The 18,464-nt window shown below is 31.7% G+C and overlaps 2 protein-coding genes across 3 annotated transcripts; one reads left to right on the top strand and one right to left on the bottom strand.

Annotated features, from left to right (window-relative positions):
* The first annotated feature begins 1,941 nt into the window (after positions 1–1,941).
* Positions 1,942–9,010, top strand: LOC105252371. Its single transcript, XM_011259713.3, has 3 exons — positions 1,942–2,624; positions 7,220–7,381; positions 7,885–9,010. Exons 1-3 carry the CDS (start codon positions 2,546–2,548, stop codon positions 8,139–8,141), a joined length of 498 nt encoding a protein of 165 aa, XP_011258015.1. The 5' UTR covers positions 1,942–2,545; the 3' UTR covers positions 8,142–9,010.
* LOC105252373 (protein germ cell-less) lies at positions 6,577–18,320 on the bottom strand. 2 transcript variants are annotated; one of them, XM_011259714.3, is made up of 9 exons: positions 17,995–18,320; positions 17,693–17,816; positions 16,973–17,069; positions 16,467–16,836; positions 16,108–16,377; positions 15,804–16,022; positions 15,634–15,724; positions 15,384–15,557; positions 6,577–6,959 (listed from the first exon to the last, which is right to left on the bottom strand). In XM_011259714.3, the coding sequence occupies exons 1-8, from the start codon at positions 18,138–18,140 to the stop codon at positions 15,414–15,416; spliced, it is 1,461 nt and encodes a 486-aa protein (XP_011258016.1). In that variant the 5' UTR covers positions 18,141–18,320; the 3' UTR covers positions 6,577–6,959; positions 15,384–15,413. The 2 variants fall into 2 exon arrangements, with proteins under 2 accessions (XP_011258016.1, XP_011258017.1); XM_011259715.3 differs by having other exon boundaries at positions 15,384–15,542.
* Positions 18,321–18,464: the final 144 nt, after the last annotated feature.

Below are 18,464 nucleotides of genomic sequence, written 5' to 3'. Positions count from 1 at the left end.
ATAGAAATAATAAATATTTATAATGAAATGCAATGTGTTGATAATATACAATAAAAAAACGTGATATATATATATATATATATATATATATATATATATATATATATATATTACGGTTTTTTCATTGTGTATTATATATTGTAAATATATATTTAATAAAATATTCTAAGATCTTTTATTTCTTTTAAATATATATTTAAGAAAAAAAAATATATTTAAAAGAAATATCCTTAAAAGATCTTAGAATATTTTATTAAATATATATTTTAAATATTACGTTTTTACATTTACACATCTCACATTTTTATCGTAGAGTGCTAAAAAAGTCTCTTCTTATTTGTCTGCGAATGTACACAATCTTCACACGAGATAAATAAAACTTAGAAATGTCCACATTTCGCACTAAATGTAGAAAATATGTATATATGATACTATATAATAATATTGTTGCGTTCCTGTATTTCGTCTCGACGATAATACTGCTTTGCGATCATATTTGTAATATATCCGATTGGTATGGAGCTATCGATACAAAACGATTTGATAAGAAGATTGTTTCCTAAGATGTCTTCATCAGATCTTGTTAATCACAACAAAGCAAGATGTCTTGATAGAGAATCGGATAGAGTTTCTTTACAATGTTGTACGAACGTATTTTCGACAGTTCTTTTTTCGTTAATTTCAAATATCCTTTGTTATTTCTTGTTATTATATCCTCTGTATTTTTATTGTGTTATACTTAAAAACTTACCGTTCTTTTTATTCGCAAGTACGAGCGTGACTGATGATGGCAAAAGTCGCGAAATATATCAATCTCGTGTGGACGCAACAATATATATTATAACATACGTTAAAAAAAATATATATTTTTTAAATATTTTTCTAAGAACTCTGTGCGTTTATTGAAACTTTCCGTTTGCTCGAGAAAGATGCACATGTATTTACATTACTTATGTCGATCTAGTGCTTCTCGAATCTAGTGCTTCCTGCGCGATACAGAGGTTTCCTCGCAATACTTTCTTATAATGATCCACCTGTCGAGATGCACAACGAAGAGATAAAAGTCTCCTTTCATATAAGAAATAATTTCTTTACATGTATAAAGAGTACGCCGAATCTCTGTCGCGCTTCTCTTTTCATTTAGTAAATTTTTAACAAATAATTTTTTCTTAGCAAGAATCTGATGGGTTATTATTTTATATTATATTATTTTTTAATTTTTAATATAAATAGTTTGATAATCTAGTCTTTAAATAAAATTATATTGTTAAATACCCAAGAGAACCGTGACTATAAAATATGAGTAAAACGTCGTGCAAAATACTCTCCCTTTCATTTTACTCTCCCTTGAAGTCGTAATGTTTATGAGATGTTACTGCTGCTAGAAAAATAGATAAAAGAAATAGGACACTATGTATACACACATATATGCGAATAAGCGCGATAAACAGCAAGATATTGAAAAGCCAATACATCCGAACGGAAGTTGCCGGCTGTCATCGTGAGACATCGTGTCCTAGAAAATGCAGACAATACATGTATGAAAACTAAGAAAATGTGAGATTTAAACCACCAATCTGAAAATGATAATATAATATCTTTTTTTAAATAAAAATTTTTTTTATCAATTCTTTAAAAATATGTACAAAAGTGGTGCAAAAGATTTGTAACGAATCTTCTTTAATCTTTTACGTGCCTTTATATAATCTTTAGATTTTCTTGATATATTTTATTATATTTTACAATTTTATTATATTTTATTATATTTTTATATTTAATTTTCAATCTTAGTGGTCTTTACAGTTTTAACTTTTTATAGTTATTTTGTATTATTACTACAAACGGACCGTTAACACCTCTAATTTTTTTAGTTTTTATATTTTTACCAACATGGAATATCTTATTCTTCGAATATCCGAATTTGAGCTTTACAATCACAATTACAATATTCATAAGATCGCTTTATCTGAAAAGTGCCTCTCGGTACAAGATCGCAAAGGCTCGAAAGAAAAATGCATCGCGGCGAAATATTCCATAATCTTGATGCGACAGAGGAGACGGTTCGCCGGCGCAAGGGAGGGTGGCTCGGGGATGGGAGCGGAAGGGAGGAGGCTTGGCGCGTGCACCAGCCACCATCCACCCCGTCCGTTTGAAGCAGCGACGAATGCCGCGGCCGCGGCGCCCGCGACCGCGGGCGCATCGCAGAGGGGATGGATCTGCCGCATAGCGTGCGGATATAGTGTGCCGAGAGGGAAACTCGGCGGCACGGTGACACGGTCGGGGATATCGCGCGTCAGTTGCTATGCGTCCGGGTAAAGTGACGTACGCGCGCGAGGACCCGAGAACGAGCCGCCGTCCTTAGAGTCCTTGAGTCGCGTTCCCGTCCGCGAAGGGCGCGAGACGTGCCAGACGCTCACTCACTGCCCGATTCTCTTTCCCGGCGACAACGACGACAGGAGCGTTCCTCCCCGGACGACGCGCTCAACTTCCATGCGACGACGACCGCGGATCCGACGCGATTAGAGCACATGGTCCGCCGATCACGATGACCATGATCGCGAATCAAGCCGCGCCGATCATCGGCCTCGTCCTCGTCCTCGTCCTGGCGGCCACTTTTCATCGCGGTGAGTGCCGATCGGACTCGGCCAGTCGCGCTTCCTGGACTTTCTGGAATGGCGATCGATCCTCTCCCGCGGAGCACGATTGTTATCGGAGCGAGCGGAGCTAGCTTAGGCCTCGATCCGACGATAATCGATAATCGATAATCGAAAAATTGAAATTTGCGCGAAAGAGAAGGAAATAATCGGCTCCGGAGACATTTCTTCACGCGCGCGAAAGCGGCTCGATTCCTCTCGTAAAAGTAGGGTAAAGTACCATAAAGTACCATAGTTATTTTTATTCGAAGCTACAAAAATAGCGAATAAAAAATTTTACATTCTTAGCTTGTCTCCTTTTTACAAGCTACTTAAAGGCTATTATAATTGTTTAACAGTTAGTACAATTGTAAAAGCCTTCAAATGTACTTGAACTGACATAAAAATAAAGGTACTCCAAATGCATTCTTTTGCAGTCATTATTTCGTTTATAAAAATTTGATTTTTAAATTTCTGCGCAATGACTTTATTCTTATAAATAGCGCAAAAGAATGTACAAGAGATATTCGAAATAAGTTTAAAAGATTAGAACATTTTTAATGACAGTTTCGCTATTTAATATTTTCCGAGTTGCATGTTAATTTTCATTAGCAACATTTTTCTTTATTACATTTGTTAGTGCAAGCATTTGGATAGAAAACTTAAGCAAAAAGCTCGAATGACAAGTTTGAATAAAAAACCCTTCTCGTACGCGCGAATTTAATACAATAGTTGCCATAATCCCGATATGTTTTAATTAATTTATTAGATTGATTTATCATTTGCTAAAGGGCGAGGAACGATCGTTGATACGACCTTGTGCACTTTATTCAGAAATCGTAGAAAATAGTCGAATATATATGTACGGCGCAATGCGGCGTAAAGGTGATGGCAGGGAAAGTTATCGCCATGAATGAACCGTCTAGACGGAAGATTTCTCGTATCTGGAGGCTCGAAAAAATCCAAGAATGTAAAAAAAAGAAAAGATAAACAAAATTAAAGGCTCTCGAAATTAATAAATTAAAATAAAATATAGTAAGAGGCCATAAAGAGCCAACGCAGTTGTAAGGCAACAGTCAGTTAGTTGATGACTATGTTTTTTCCTCTCTTATCTATTAATGATATTGCGTTTTGTTATCTCATTTGATTCTTTTTGTCTTATCAGAATCATTGAAGAAGGCTCGAACTGAGTCCGAAATGTTTGATGTCAATAAAGAAGAAAGATCGTTTAATGTGAATCGTTTTCATGGATAATTTTTAAAAAACGCCTTACAACTGCGTTGACTCTTTATGGCCTCTTACTATATTTTATTTTAATAAAAAAAAGACTTTCGAATCTTTGCGATCTAAATTAATTTCGAGCAAATGTAGAATTTCTTATTTGAATGTTAACAAAATAACAATTAATATACAATTAATGTATAATTAATTCGTGTTATTTTTGAAAAATTATCACTACGATAATATCGTGTATATAAAATATGTATTGTTATAATCACGAATTGGAAATTGTTACGCAAAGATTTGAATTCAACACTAGACATGAGTAAAAAACAAATTTCATTTAATACAACATTCAGAAAAAGATTCTCATCTCAAAGTTCTTAATTGTTTAAGGTTGAAAAAAATTGGCTTAAATTTCTTTTTATTTCTATCGATTTATTTTAATATTTAGGAGTAATTTGAGGGGAAGATTAAAAGCCGAATTCTTTATTGATAAATTTCTAATTTAATGCAAAATAAATTCACTTTTTATTCAACATTCGAATATATATTTCTAGGTACATTGAGAACATTAAAAAGGATAAAATGGCTACTAAAAGTTTGCTGGTTCCTTTCAAGATTTTATAGATTTTGGTTCCAGAAATAAGTTTTCTCGTTTCATTCTAAATTCTCTATTTTTTTTAAATGTACAATCCATCTCCCCCTCATCCGTTTCTAATCCTATGCATTGTTGATTTGCAAAAAGCAGTGATATTTAGTATCATACGCAGTAGTACGATCAATGAAATATACTGATCGGCGAATTCTTACAACAGTGGCACTTGTAGTACTTCGGAATGTCGGATCGAAAATAAGGGATGATCAAATTTTATATTTTATTATAAGAAAATATAATAACTGTATGCCTCCACATTTGGTATAAACTGCAAATTTACACTACTGCACATTTGGTTTAAACTGCAAATTTATCCAGAATCTCCTTGAATGATCGTATTAAATACAATCGCGCACACGCACAAAAATAAATTGAAAGAAATAATTAGAAAAAAATAATAGTTATTTTCTTTTTATGTGTTTATTGAATCTTTGAGCTCCAATTTATTTAATTATCATAGAATAATATAAAAGTTTCGTTTTATAACAAAATGATTATAAAGCTCGCATTCTATGTTAAACGCTTGAACATACTAAGTATAAGCAAATTGTATTCAAGTGTTTAACATAGAATGCGAGCTTTATAATCATTTTATCATTTCGATTTCGTTGAAAATGCCGGTAAATGCACGACCTCGATTAAAGGAATCGTCGAGCTTTAATCCCATTTCTCTCCGCTGACGTTGTCGATACATATCCTGCGACTTCGACAGCGGAAAAGTCAAATCCGGGAAACAGCTGAGGCTCCAATAATAGATATTCGTTTCCTCAATAGCGTCGAAAATAATGATTAGGCGTGATATTTCGCTATTTTTGTTTAAACATCGTTCACTAGTTGATGACGTAACCTTGCCGTAGTAATGCAAAGGTGAAAGTTTCTGGACGAAAAATGATTAATGGAATAATGATATACATAGTAACGATATAACCTTTTCGATATTCAAGCGAACTTTATCGCGTATCGATTCATCAAATACGATTGCATTGTTTCAGTTTTTATTTCTCCAAATTGAATTTCCTCCCTCTCTATCTTTCCCTCGCGATACGCATGTCTTCACAAGTGCATCAGAGGGTACCGGCTGATGCGCGCTTGGAATCTTTCGGTTTTCTTCCATCCGCCGATCGAAGTAATTGCCGATATAAAAGTAATTGGCATCGGCAGTCCGCAAATAAATTCACTATATATTCGACAATTTGTTGAAATTTAAGATAGCGTCTACGAAAGCTACCGTTGTGAAAGTTATCGAGCGACCCACTTTCTCCTCCTCCAACCCTCATTTATCCTCCTTCCCCTTTTCCTCATCCCTATACCCTTCAGTATAGTTTTGTGCGTATCTCATTTTCTTTGTAATGATAATATTGTTTCTTGTCGTCCATATTATATATATATATATATATATATATATATATATATATATTACATTTTTCATAATATATATTTCTTATATTTTTTAAAGATATCATATAGATTGTCTTTCTAATGAGATATTATTTGCTAGTATATCTAATTCTATGTTTTACAAATGTTTAGTTTCATCAATTCTTATTCATGGAATATCAAAAATTTATCGTTGTTTTGGAGTAATAATAATGTGAGTGAAGAAAATCACATAGATTCACTCGTAAATAAATTGTATATTTTTAGTAAAAGTAGAATAATATCCATTGCGTGAGTAAGATTCTTGAACTTGGTAAAATTTTATCTTGGCATTTTATCTAGATGCCATTAACCAGTGATATATTTAATTTATCGTGATCAAACTTTTTTCATTTATTCGATTTTTTTTAATTGCTTAAGACTAAAATTCTTTCCTTTATATATTATGTATTATAAAAGATAAGTCAGTTAAAATTACATATAATAAAAAATTACGTAAGTGTAGTATAATATTTTATTTGACGTCTAAGAGTATATTTTCCTAAAAATAAGATCATAGAGAGTTTAAGCAAAGATTATGATGAAATAACATAGTGACAACGTAATAAAATAAAAAAGAATATTTAAAAAATATAAAAACTGAGAAGAAGAAATGCATAAGATTACTATACAAATTAATTATTTAAAATTAATTAATTAGTTTGGCAAGTTTACATGTCGCTCAATATTAGATATTAGATGTAACAAGGTAAATATAGATATTAGATATGACAAGGTAAAACGTTAAATTTACTTACTCATAAAACTCATCGCTTATGCATTTGTCTCTCTAATCGCCTAATTTTATACCCGCTATAAAATTCGGTTTCTTCGTATCGATCCACGACAGCTGAGTGTAGGTCATCGCGTGCCTTGCCTGTTCGATATCAGCTGGTGCCGTATCAGCCTAGTTCGGTAGTCGTGGGATGCAATGGGTGCGCGTGCAGCGTTACGTCATGGAAGGGCGAGAAAACGTGAACCAGACCTTCCCTCAATCGACGCGCTCAAGTCCTGGTCCCATTCTTTTGAACCTACCATAAAATCGCAAAATTCTTAATTTTAATTTCTAAAGAATGTACTCTATAAAATATAGTTTCTTGCCTTTCTATACGCGATCTTTAATTACATAAGAACAAGTTATATATGTCCTTTTATTGTTGCGTGTTGAAGTATTCTAAAAATTCTAGAATTCCCAAAATTTAAAGATTTCGGAGGAATTATTTTACTTGCAATCGATCCTTATTCTTTGCGTACAAGATATAAAAATAATAAAATCTTTTTTTTATCACAGGTGAAGCGATAATATGTTATCAATGCAACAGCGAGTACGACCCAAGATGTGGCGATCCATTCGATCCGTACAGTCTGGGAACTGTCAACTGCAGCTTCCAGCCTCGTTTGGAACACCTCAGCCACTTAGAACCTACTCTTTGCCGAAAAATCAGTTCAAGAAGTGAGGTCACTTTTATAAAGTTCTGTTTCAATAATATTTCAAATTAATTAAAATATCGTCTATTTTAGCAATTTTATATTTAATCGTTAACAATTGTTTTCAAAAACGAAAACCCGCAGTTATAGTAATCTGTTACATATCTATAGAATGTTATTCAATAAATATTATTTATATCGATTACATTGTTTCTATTTATCAACTCGCAATATTCTACATGTTTTTATAAACAACATGTGATAATAATTAATAATGCAAGAAATTTGTTACAGCTATCATGTGTTGTATTATTATGTCCAATTCTAACGGTGGTTAAAATGTTATTGCAATGAAAGAAATACAATTATTAGTCATATTATTAAACATTTTTATTCTAGAAAAAGTCAAACAAAGAGCCTCATAGGCAAGAAAAGTTTGAAAGTAATAAAACGATATCTTAAAATTGTTAAATAGCAAAATAATTTTTTCTTTTTTTAAGAATAATCCCCCGGTATGTATTGTTACAGTATACGGCAAGGTGAGGGTCGTGCGAAGCTGCGGCTACATCACGGACGAGAAGGACAATGGCGAGTGCCTTATGAGGTCCGGCACCCACGACGTGCGCGCATTTTATTGCTCGTGCACCGGTGATCTGTGCAACTCCGTCGAGAGTCTCCGCACGCCGTCCTTACTGCCATTGGCGTCCCTCCTGACTGCCGTTCTGGCGATACCGAGTCTGCTGCTGTCGTGCCCGCCTCTCTCTCGCCAGCCTAATTCTGCCTAACAATTGATCGAGTCGCACGAATCGATGAAGAGAATCCGAATCGATCCAGCCATCGTCATCGTCGCGCCGCCCGGACCGTTCGTATATCGAGATACGCGATTAGATCAAAAACGCCACTTTCGATTATTACCGTCAATTTCGCTACGGTCTCCCCGATTCGAGAGATTGATAAGCATCGAGAGATCAACGGGAGAGAAAATGCCGTTTCGATTTTCAGCCTAATCTTCCTCCGGCCTAATCAAATCCGGATCAGACAATGATCAAGGCGCGTCATCGCGTCGCTTCCACGAATACTTTTTCCATTTAAGCTACCGAATTTTCGTCTCTTCCCCGTTCCGAGATATCCGAACTGTATGTACAACGAATCCGACACCACTTCCAGTATTTTTCGGGAACCGAAATTCTATAGGTTTTCAATCAGTGAATTTTAAAAATTTCCAATTCTTTCTTCATGTACTTATATTTACAAGACCCTTAAAGAAAGGAAATAATCTTTTATAATTTCGTTTTCTACATTTTTTCTATAGCTTTTTCTTCTCTTCTTTTTGGTATTATTTCTAAGATTTCTTTACAATTTCGATAAATTAAACTTTTTTCTCTCAATATAATAAATTTCGAATTAAATTCTCGAGTACTCGTACTCGAGATCGACTTTGATACAACTCGAGTGTACATGTGAAATGAACATTGAGTACTCAAGAATATCGAATATTCTGTTACATAGCTTTAATATCGATTAACCTACGTACGAGATGGACGACATACAATCCAAATTAACGATAGTATCTCATTGAGAGAAATTGAATTGAATTGAGAGAAAACAATACAAATATTAATTTTTTTCTCTCTTCGATAAAGTCCACATAAGTGAGATTATTATTATTTCCGAGAAAGAATGTATGTTTAAAAATTTATTTCTTCGGAAAAAGAAATACGGCAATGATTGAAAATAACTGTCATGAAAGATCAAAAAATATGGAAAGATATATAAACGTTAAGTTAAAATGTAGATCTATAATATATCTAATATATATTTAAGCAATTTTTATTTTAAGATATGATACGAATTATTTATATAAATTTATAGCAGTTTTTGCAAGACATTACTAATTTGACTCACTTTATTCGATTACGTATAAAATTTATTTCCTTAGTCACAAGCGATATAAATATCATCAAACAGATAATCTCAAACTTGCTTTTCATCAAAGACAAAGTATCATACATTGCGCCACGGTTTTTCTCAAAGGATTCATCGGAATAATATGGCATGTTTTTCAAAAGACATAGCAAGCCTCTTAGCGAAATTTTCAAATCTCGTAGCTAGTAATCGGGTAGATTTAATCGACTCCTCGACAGTGTCTTAGGCTGCGAACGGTCTGCAAAAAATAGCCGGATTATAACGTAGCGTAACGGTGATAACTGCCAGATACGCGAAGGCGACACTTCAGTAGTACATATCTTCGCGAAAAAAAGAAAAAAGTAAGAGAAAAACGTAACATGGCCTCTGCGTAAAAAGAAAATCAATCATCGATGTCTTTCGTGTCTTTCGCTGATATCGCACTTGTCGCGCCATGTTTTGTCGGCTTTAAGCAACTGTGCTTTAACCAGCTGTCGAATTTGTGGATATTTTTTGCACAAGTAGATTAAGAGGAATCGATTAGGAATTTGTTTTTGTAATTAATTAATTAATTATTTTCCAAATGTTATTTTATTTCTGAAATTATTCAATGTGTTTACGTAAAATATACGATTCTTTTTTCACACAACATACATATTTTAAATTTTACGAGAAAGATTTAGAAATTGATAAACTTTTGTAAAACACATTCCTATCGATTCTTGTTAATTCGCTTACTCTTGTATAGAACCGACCGAATGTTTTGTTGCACGACAAGTGTATTATCGAACTAAAAAAACGTAGGAAAAGAGACAGGTATCTCTTGCGAGAAAAAAATTTACGATTAGTATAACAAAAAAAAAAGTCTCACACACACGGTAACGTAAATACAAAGTAGCGGCATCGCGACACATTTCGCACCTCGCCTGCTACTGCTGAACATATATGTGTGTTTTTGCATGAATGTTTCTGTGTGTATGTACGTGTGTGTATGCATCATTTCGACGTATGTATATGCACGCAAAACAAAGAAAAAATATATATTTTGTTGTCGGAACAAAGCCGAAATGGAATTGCACGCGAGATTGATAGTCCTGCTTATTTTTAGAGGTGCAATATGTCACCTAGCGTTTATGATGAAACGGCATATAATGCAGGGTGCAGCCGTTACATTTGTTCAGTTTACTTCAGTACTCTCTCTCTCTCTCTTTCTCTTTCTCACGCATTAGTATTTCATTAAAATTTATTATTTTAATTTCTTAATTTTTTCAGTTTAAGTCTATAATATATAATAATTAATATATAAATATTATATTGTATACAATTTCACAGTATACAATATAATTATGTTAAATGTATAATTATATATTATTTTTTTATAATATATATATAATTATAATATTTTTCTTATCAATTTTTTAAACATATATATGTGTAACAAAATTAATAATAATTACTAAAAAAATGTCAATTCATCTTTGGAAAATCATTACGTTTATCTAAAGAAATCAATTATTTCGCTATCAAGAGTTTAAATTAAAGTAAACTGAAGTAAAATCTGAATGGATGTAATATATCTCCTCTTTAACCCCGATTCAAGGTAAACCTTAACACCTTAAGATACTAGTGCTACGTAAAACGGGCTATATAAAGAATGGGACATAACATATCGACGATATGCCGAGAGAAACCTCGCATTTAGCTCTAATAAGGGTTGAAAATTCACCATCGCGTCCACGATTATTCCGTGTTTCGCAAAAAGTTTGCAATAAGTGCAGTTTAAGCAGTAAACAGTTTGAGTCACCTGAGCGTACAATAACCGCCATTTATGTATGCGTATGTGCATATGTATGATACAATACATGTGTGGGTGGGTGTGCGTGTATGTGTGTGCCGCAATAATAATTGAGCGTGATGCTAAGCTCAATAGCTCAATTAGTCGGTTGTTGCACCTTCGGATATATAAAGAGTCTCCCATAATTTATCTGACAGATAAAAGAATCTCCTTTATCTCTCTTTTTAGATCGTACAATATTGCTCATGAGAGAGATCAAATAAGTTGACCGACTGGAAAAAACCGGCCTTAATAATTCGTTGCTGTTCTTTTTGCTTGCGAATGACAAATTTAAGAAGGGTAAATACAGGGTGTTCGGTAATAAATGCATTTATAGTGCTCATCGTTATTCCTAATCGAAAAAGCTCAAACAATGTTTTCATTGATGGAATTTAATCAAATGCCACGTTTCTTACAGAAAAGTTTGATTTCTAAAACTTTTAAAGATCACGTCAACTGTAATTTAAGATGATATTTAAAAATCATTTGTTTAAATATATTAATTCGTTGTAAAAATTCATTGCAGCTTAGAAATTTTTGCATATCTTTAATTCTATTTTTAACGAGATAAAATTATTTTATTTCTCAATAATTTCCATATGTATTATAATGATCGAACACTCTATATAATACTAATGCTAATAATAATAGTAATAATGATGACAAAACACACAGCAATGTGCGGTACAAGCAAATGACGAACGAGCAATAACATATAACGAGGAAGAGAATAGATTTAGATTTATTTTCGACAAAGAAACTAGGTGAGAAAGAGAGAGAAATAGCGTGCTTCATCAATATAAACTATGTCACATAGTAGTACTACAAAATGAGATTGCCACTGTTGCTGCTCCATCACTCGTCGTCGCCATTATTGCCATTAACGATCGTTACTAATTACTATTACACCGCTACTACTATTATTACTATTATAGTTATTGTTAGTACGTTGTTACAAATAATACTGCTAATAATTACTATCATTAGAGCGCAAATGGCAACAATCTTTTGATGGACGTGATGGTATTGTTAAGACTGGAAACGACAGGAGAAATAAAGATAGAATTGGTAAAGGGGCAAGGGTTGGTGTGTGAACACGATGACAGAGTAAACAATTGAAATTTCAGTGCTATCGAAGATTATAAATTAATGTAAGTCACATGCTTTAGTATTGGCTGTAATACTCTATATTTAATTAAAAACAATTTTCATTAATTAATTTGATAGTAAAAAAAACTACCTTATTCCAACACTCTCTCTTACATCTCCCCTGTCGTTTCGAGATGAATGATTTTATTCCATGTCATTGGAAATATTGCGGCTCCATAATTACAAAAAAAAATGTGGAGTTCTTGTTGTCGAGATTGACTTGCATTCTTTTGATATATGTATGTGAGGTATGTCGATAGAAGAATATTATAACTGTGAGAGTACAGTTTATTCGCCATGACGATCGTAAAATACAAAGATATCTTAAATCTACATATATCCAAATATCCCGCAATATATGCAAAATTTCAAATGCGAATATATACGATATATATTTTTTGCTTTGATTTATATTTTTTAAGTCATATCGGAATTTTTTCAACTGTTTTCATCTCTATACGATACATACATATTATATACATATATATGATTTTAATCACTTTTTAAACATCCTTTATTGTAGTCGTATGCTTATAATGTTAATTCCTTACGCTTTAACTACATGCGAAGAAATATACGAGTACATATAATTGCTCGCGCACACACGTGACAAATATTCTAATTAATTTTATAATCTTTTTAAATATAAAAAATTTTCCAAGCTTTGTATTTATCAAACGTGATACCCTAATGACTAAAAAACTGCTGCCATAATACTTATGTTGATAAAAAAAACGCTGCCATGTCTTGAAAATAGTTATTACATTAATAAAATTATTACATTAATAAAATATTGAAATATTAAAAAATATATTACATATATTTCATGTAATATATCTATTACATTGTTATATAAAAGCGTTCCAGGTTACTATTTTCAAATTTAGAGCAACGCTTTTCTGTTGAAATTACATCATATATACATATTAATGCATCCATTAAGATGGATTTTAATAATGAACAGAATTTAATGATCGTCGTAGAAAAATTTCCAAAAATTGTATATACATATGAGATTTTTCATAGAATGCCTTTTATTGTTTGCGACATGTATCAAAAGAATGTCTATGTCAAACCTCATTGAATCTGTCGAAATGTCCATTATGTGTGTCGCGTGCACACGAGAGAATAACGTTACGTATATCATATATTCTGTACAGAAAGAGAAAGAAAGAGTATTCTGCCAATAATAAAATGTTGAGCGATTAATAAGCGTATTCCTTTTGCGAATTTTCATAAAGACCCATTTTTCTTAAGTAATTATTACATCCAAACAACTGATATTAATTAAAATTAAGTTTATTAATCAAACTTGAATCGAAATATGTTGAAAAAAATTATTTTAAGAAGGTAGGAGTATTTGTAGGTATGAGAATCACATAAACTGCATGTATCTGTAAAATTTATTATAATTTTACCGAAAGACTGTCGTAGTAAGAAAATCTCTTTATAAAAAAAATATGTTTACAAAGGTTATCGTCTTATGCGTATTATGAAAGTTAATTCGCTTATACGTAGTTTCTTTTTCGCTACATAGATAAAAGGCACTAGAATATATCGAAGAAAATTTTTTACTGGGAAGACAGAAAACCATTTCCTCTTTTTTATATAACGTATTGTATCAATGAAATTTTCTTTTACTCCATTATTAAGTAATATAGCTCATGGAATAACATATACAAAAAATATCTCAAAATCTTTTAAATTTTTTCATAAATATATAGTGTTTTACGCATATATAGTATACATAGTATATATGTACATGTATACAAGGTATCCGGAAAATCGTCCGCAGTACTTTGATTTGGAACCAAAAAAAGAAGGAAAAAAATTATATAATATTCGAAAATAAGTCGTTTTCGATTATAGCCACTTTCATAAAAAAATCGTAATTTATAGTCCGCTTGACAGCTTTCTCTTTAAAATTTTTTTTAAACATTAAATTTAAAATTTAAATTTAAATATTTATAAATTAAAGTAATATGATTGCACGATTTATAAATTAAAGTAATATGATCAAGATAAATTGCTATAATTAATATACAAATTATATAAATATATAAATATATAAATATATAAAGACGAAAAATAATTTTACTTATTTGTAATCTTCAATCTAATTAAAGTACTCAGAAGCATTTTCTTTTTCATTTCAATAGACATTGTCGTACATATTTTTTAATATTTGTCTCTAGAATACAGAAATTAAGTAATTACGATTGCAATTATGATTTATCAGTAAACACTGAAAAATATTGATCATTTTCTATATATTCTATCAGAATTACCCATCATTCCAAAGTTATATATACAAACTATGATTTAAATTATAAAAGTAATTCAAGTATTAAAAAAAATATTAAAGTATTAAAAAAGCAAAAAAGAATTCTTTGATTATGCAATGTATCTAATCTACTAAATTATCATTAATGCATTTTTATTCAGTCCAAAGGAACATGCTTAGGAATGATTAGAGGGAAATATTAAAATCTATCTAATGACAAGGCTCTTGCCAGTTATTAGAATGACTTTCATAATTAATACAAATCACAAATACATCAATTATATCAAATTCAATATACATTGATGTAAAAATATATATAGAATGTTCCATTTCTACCATGTTACTTTTTGATGATAGATTCTTTAGCCAATTTGGGAAGAGAAATAATTTTTTTAAATAAAAATATGAAAAATGTAATTATTTCTCACAGCATTTTTTCAATCTTCATAGTTATATTTATCATATTATATATCTTCACAACAAGAGTCAAAATTTAAATTGTATTGTGGTATATTCGAAATTAATTAATAAACATAATTTTGTTTATTTATTTAATTTCCAAATTTAAAATTTTGTTATATTTGATAACAATAGGATATTTCCGCTTAATAAACAGTTGAGCCCAAATTGACAAAAAAATTTGTTATTAAAAGAGATGCAGTAAAGAGATAATGCAGTAAAAATGGACCCCTGTATATCACTACATAAGAAAGAATTTGGTCTCTATTAAAGATCCATATCTCTTTCTATTTAAGTGTTGTGCCAAATAGTAACATGTGTCTATAATATCCAACACATTCAATCAAGTGGAATATATTACAAAGCGACAATTCATGAGAATTCGATATTTTTTACCTTTATATAAAATGTTATATTCTTGAAATGCTAAGTATCTGAAAATATGACATCAGCTGATGTTGTCTCTTCTTCCAATGTGAGTGGCGTGACTAGTTGCATGTTGACTGATATATACAGAGGATAAGTTAGCTGCTTATCCAGGGACATTATCTCGTGCTGAAAAAAAATGTGCTGATGCAAAAATAACATATTATATCATATTCTATATAAATTATATTACGTAAAGTCGTCCTTAACGATAACTTACTTCTGTATTCTTTCTCAAACGTAATCTTAGCATACCCGAATTTTGAACGTGTTTCACTTGACGTTGCTCGTCCAATGAAAATAGACAGACTCTAAAATTGAAAAATTTCATATTTTTATTATTCTTGATCTAATTCATTCTTAAAGTCAAACCAATAATTTCAAGCTTACTTTATCAGAATTTTATGTTCCTTATGATTAGCCTTAATATGCTCTGTGTCCGCTCTATGATTTCTCATAATGCGTAAACTAGTTGTGTCTACAGTCATTACTAAATCTAATCCATAATGGAAGGCTTTCCATCTCCAAGTATGTTCACCTGGCTTTTCAACACATCTACCACATCGAAAGCATTCTTTTGCAAATTCTTCTTCCGTCATCTGCACTGGACTGTGTGTTAGAAAGAAAATAAATAATCTAATTTATTTTAGTTTATTTAAAAGAAAAATTCCGATGTAATCTTTGACAAGCTTACCCTCTATCTAAATTTCCATCAACTCTTAATAAGTGATGCCATTGTTCTCTATAAGCATTGTATAGCCAATCTGGTGGTATTAAATTATCATTATATAATATCTTATCATCTTGTTCATGTAAAAGCAAATATTTCATCTTTAGTGCCTTAAAAGGTGCTGCATATTCTTTGCCCTCATCGGTCGTTAAAAAGGGTTCCGTCCATTTGTGATTTTTAAAGTAATCGTCGATTTTCAACGTATCATCGTAGTCGTGAGTATGTGCAAATAACCTGCATCAAGCATATAAACCACTTTTATCATTAGTTTTTCGAAATTGAATATATAAGATATTTATATAAAAACACTTATATAAACTTACCATATGCGCAACATTAGATATATACAGAATTCTGTTTGCAAGACAACTAAATCAGGACTTGCAACTAATTCTGCCATTAAATCTGGTGCAATTTCTTTTAAAAAAGGTGGATGCTGCCATCCGTAATTCAATAAATTGACTTCCAACCATCGTTTTGCAGCTGCTTTCACAGTAGGTACACCATATGATACAGCTGCATTATAATATGGTACCACAGTCTCACTATTTGTAGTTTCTATCATAATGTCTGCACACTCGTCTATTAAACCTTGCAATTGAAACAGAACAGATGTTGCCAAAATAGAAATAACTTCTTTTGGCTCCAAAGTGACTTCATCTTGATAGAGCGAGCCTAACACTGTACATAATGCTGAAACAATTATATAGAATAAATATTCTTTCTACATAAGATTACACATTCTTAAATTTGATTTTTTTACTTTTGATATAACATGTAAGAGATATTCTCTGGATATTTAATTAGAGATTAAATAATATATTCTTACAATTCATTGTAATGTTAGGATCTGTGATTTCTACATTAATAACTTTCTCATTAGTCTCTCTCCAAGAACCAGAAAACATACTAGCAAAGTATGGACTCTGTAAAAAAAAAATTTCTTTAAAAATATCTATCATTAGAATTGCATCACTTGGCTACATAAAGTATAATTAAAATTATACAATTGACAAATTCAATGATAAATTCTTTCATCTCTTTCTCTTTCTTTCTCTTATTCTCAATTTAAAATTGATTCTTTTATAAAATGTTGTGGATAAAAGTATTTAGTACTTATAAACTACTAAAATAAAATATGCATAAATTTTTATAAAGATTTTTATATAAGATTTGCATAAAATAAACAAAGATGACGAAGCTTTATTTTCCATTTAACTTCAAAAATAGTAGATTTTATTCTAACAATAAAATTTGATACTTCCAAATTATATATTTTCAAAATTACATTAAATTTGATAGTTCCAAAGATATTTAACATTGAAAATGAAAAAATGTACTATAAAATATTAATAATAAAACATTATATTAAATATTTATTAGACAAAAATGTACATCTCAAAATTATCAAAGAATCTGTTACATTGAATGTTATATCTGTCATATTGAATGGGAAGGACAAAAAAGGCAAAACATATACAAATACTATGCATTGTGTTTTGTGTATGTATGCATGTGTAGAAAGTGCACGCGCTTATGTGAGTCATACCTGACTAATATAAACTTTATGTAATCTCCATGCTTTTCCCAGTATGAAAACAGTTATGTCACTGCCTTTCTCTTCTTGGAATAGGGTCTTGTATATATATTGTGCCGTCGTGAGCAATTTTCTCCTGCAAATTGAAGCATTCAAGATATAACATCGGCAGCGCAAAACTTACGAAATATTAACATTTATCATCAAATATAGAATCCCCCGAAGGTGATAGACGAAGGTAACGGTAAGGTCTGCGAGAGATTTCTACATTAATAAATAAATACTGTAAAAGCGATCTGCGAGAGAGATCTTACTTTTTCGGTGTGTGCAGCGTTCGTTCGATGTAATCGGACTCGGAATCGCAGTCGTATTCCTCGATGTACTTGCGTTTGCAGCCTCGATACACACTGTGGACAGCCGTGTTAGACATCGACGCGATTCTGCTCGCGTAACTACCCATCCTTGCGTCCGAAGAGTTCCTTCACGAGTCGTGTGTTCTCGTAAAATTGCACCCTTGTTTTCAAACGCGGTCCTTGTCCTTCTCGAATGCAGCCTCAAAACGAACCCGTGAAACGCGTAGGTGTACTGGCGGATGGGCGGAAGCCGAGCGAGCCGCGAACGACGCATGTAAACATTTGACATATGTAGCAGGTCAGGGCCGACATCTGTGAGGTTACGGGGGTTCCAGTCGGGCCGCCTCGACATGTTTTTGGATATCGACGATATTCACGTGATTGATGGTCGGTATCATTTTATTGCAACACGCAACAGATATTTAGCCGCG

This window comes from Camponotus floridanus, unplaced genomic scaffold (assembly GCF_003227725.1).
Source record: "Camponotus floridanus strain SB8 unplaced genomic scaffold, Cflo_v7.5 scaffold31, whole genome shotgun sequence".
NCBI classification, from domain to species: domain Eukaryota; kingdom Metazoa; phylum Arthropoda; class Insecta; order Hymenoptera; family Formicidae; genus Camponotus; species Camponotus floridanus.
The sequence above is the reverse complement of the archived record's forward strand: the minus strand, read 5'-3'. Positions and strand labels throughout refer to the sequence as shown.

Excerpts from the sequence above, each read along its gene's own strand:
- LOC105252371 (XM_011259713.3), top strand. The coding sequence starts at position 2,546 with ATGACCATGATCGCGAATCAAGCCGCGCCGATCATCGGCCTCGTCCTC. Across the intron at positions 2,625-7,219 it reads GGCGGCCACTTTTCATCGCG|GTGAAGCGATAATATGTTAT; the intron begins GTGAGTGCCGAT and ends TTTTTATCACAG. Across the intron at positions 7,382-7,884 it reads CCGAAAAATCAGTTCAAGAA|TATACGGCAAGGTGAGGGTC; the intron begins GTGAGGTCACTT and ends GTATTGTTACAG.
- LOC105252373 (XM_011259714.3), bottom strand. The coding sequence starts at position 18,140 with ATGGGTAGTTACGCGAGCAGAATCGCGTCGATGTCTAACACGGCTGTC. Across the intron at positions 17,817-17,994 it reads ACGCTGCACACACCGAAAAA|GAGAAAATTGCTCACGACGG; the intron begins GTAAGATCTCTC and ends TTCAATTTGCAG. Across the intron at positions 15,725-15,803 it reads GAACATAAAATTCTGATAAA|AGTCTGTCTATTTTCATTGG; the intron begins GTAAGCTTGAAA and ends TTTCAATTTTAG.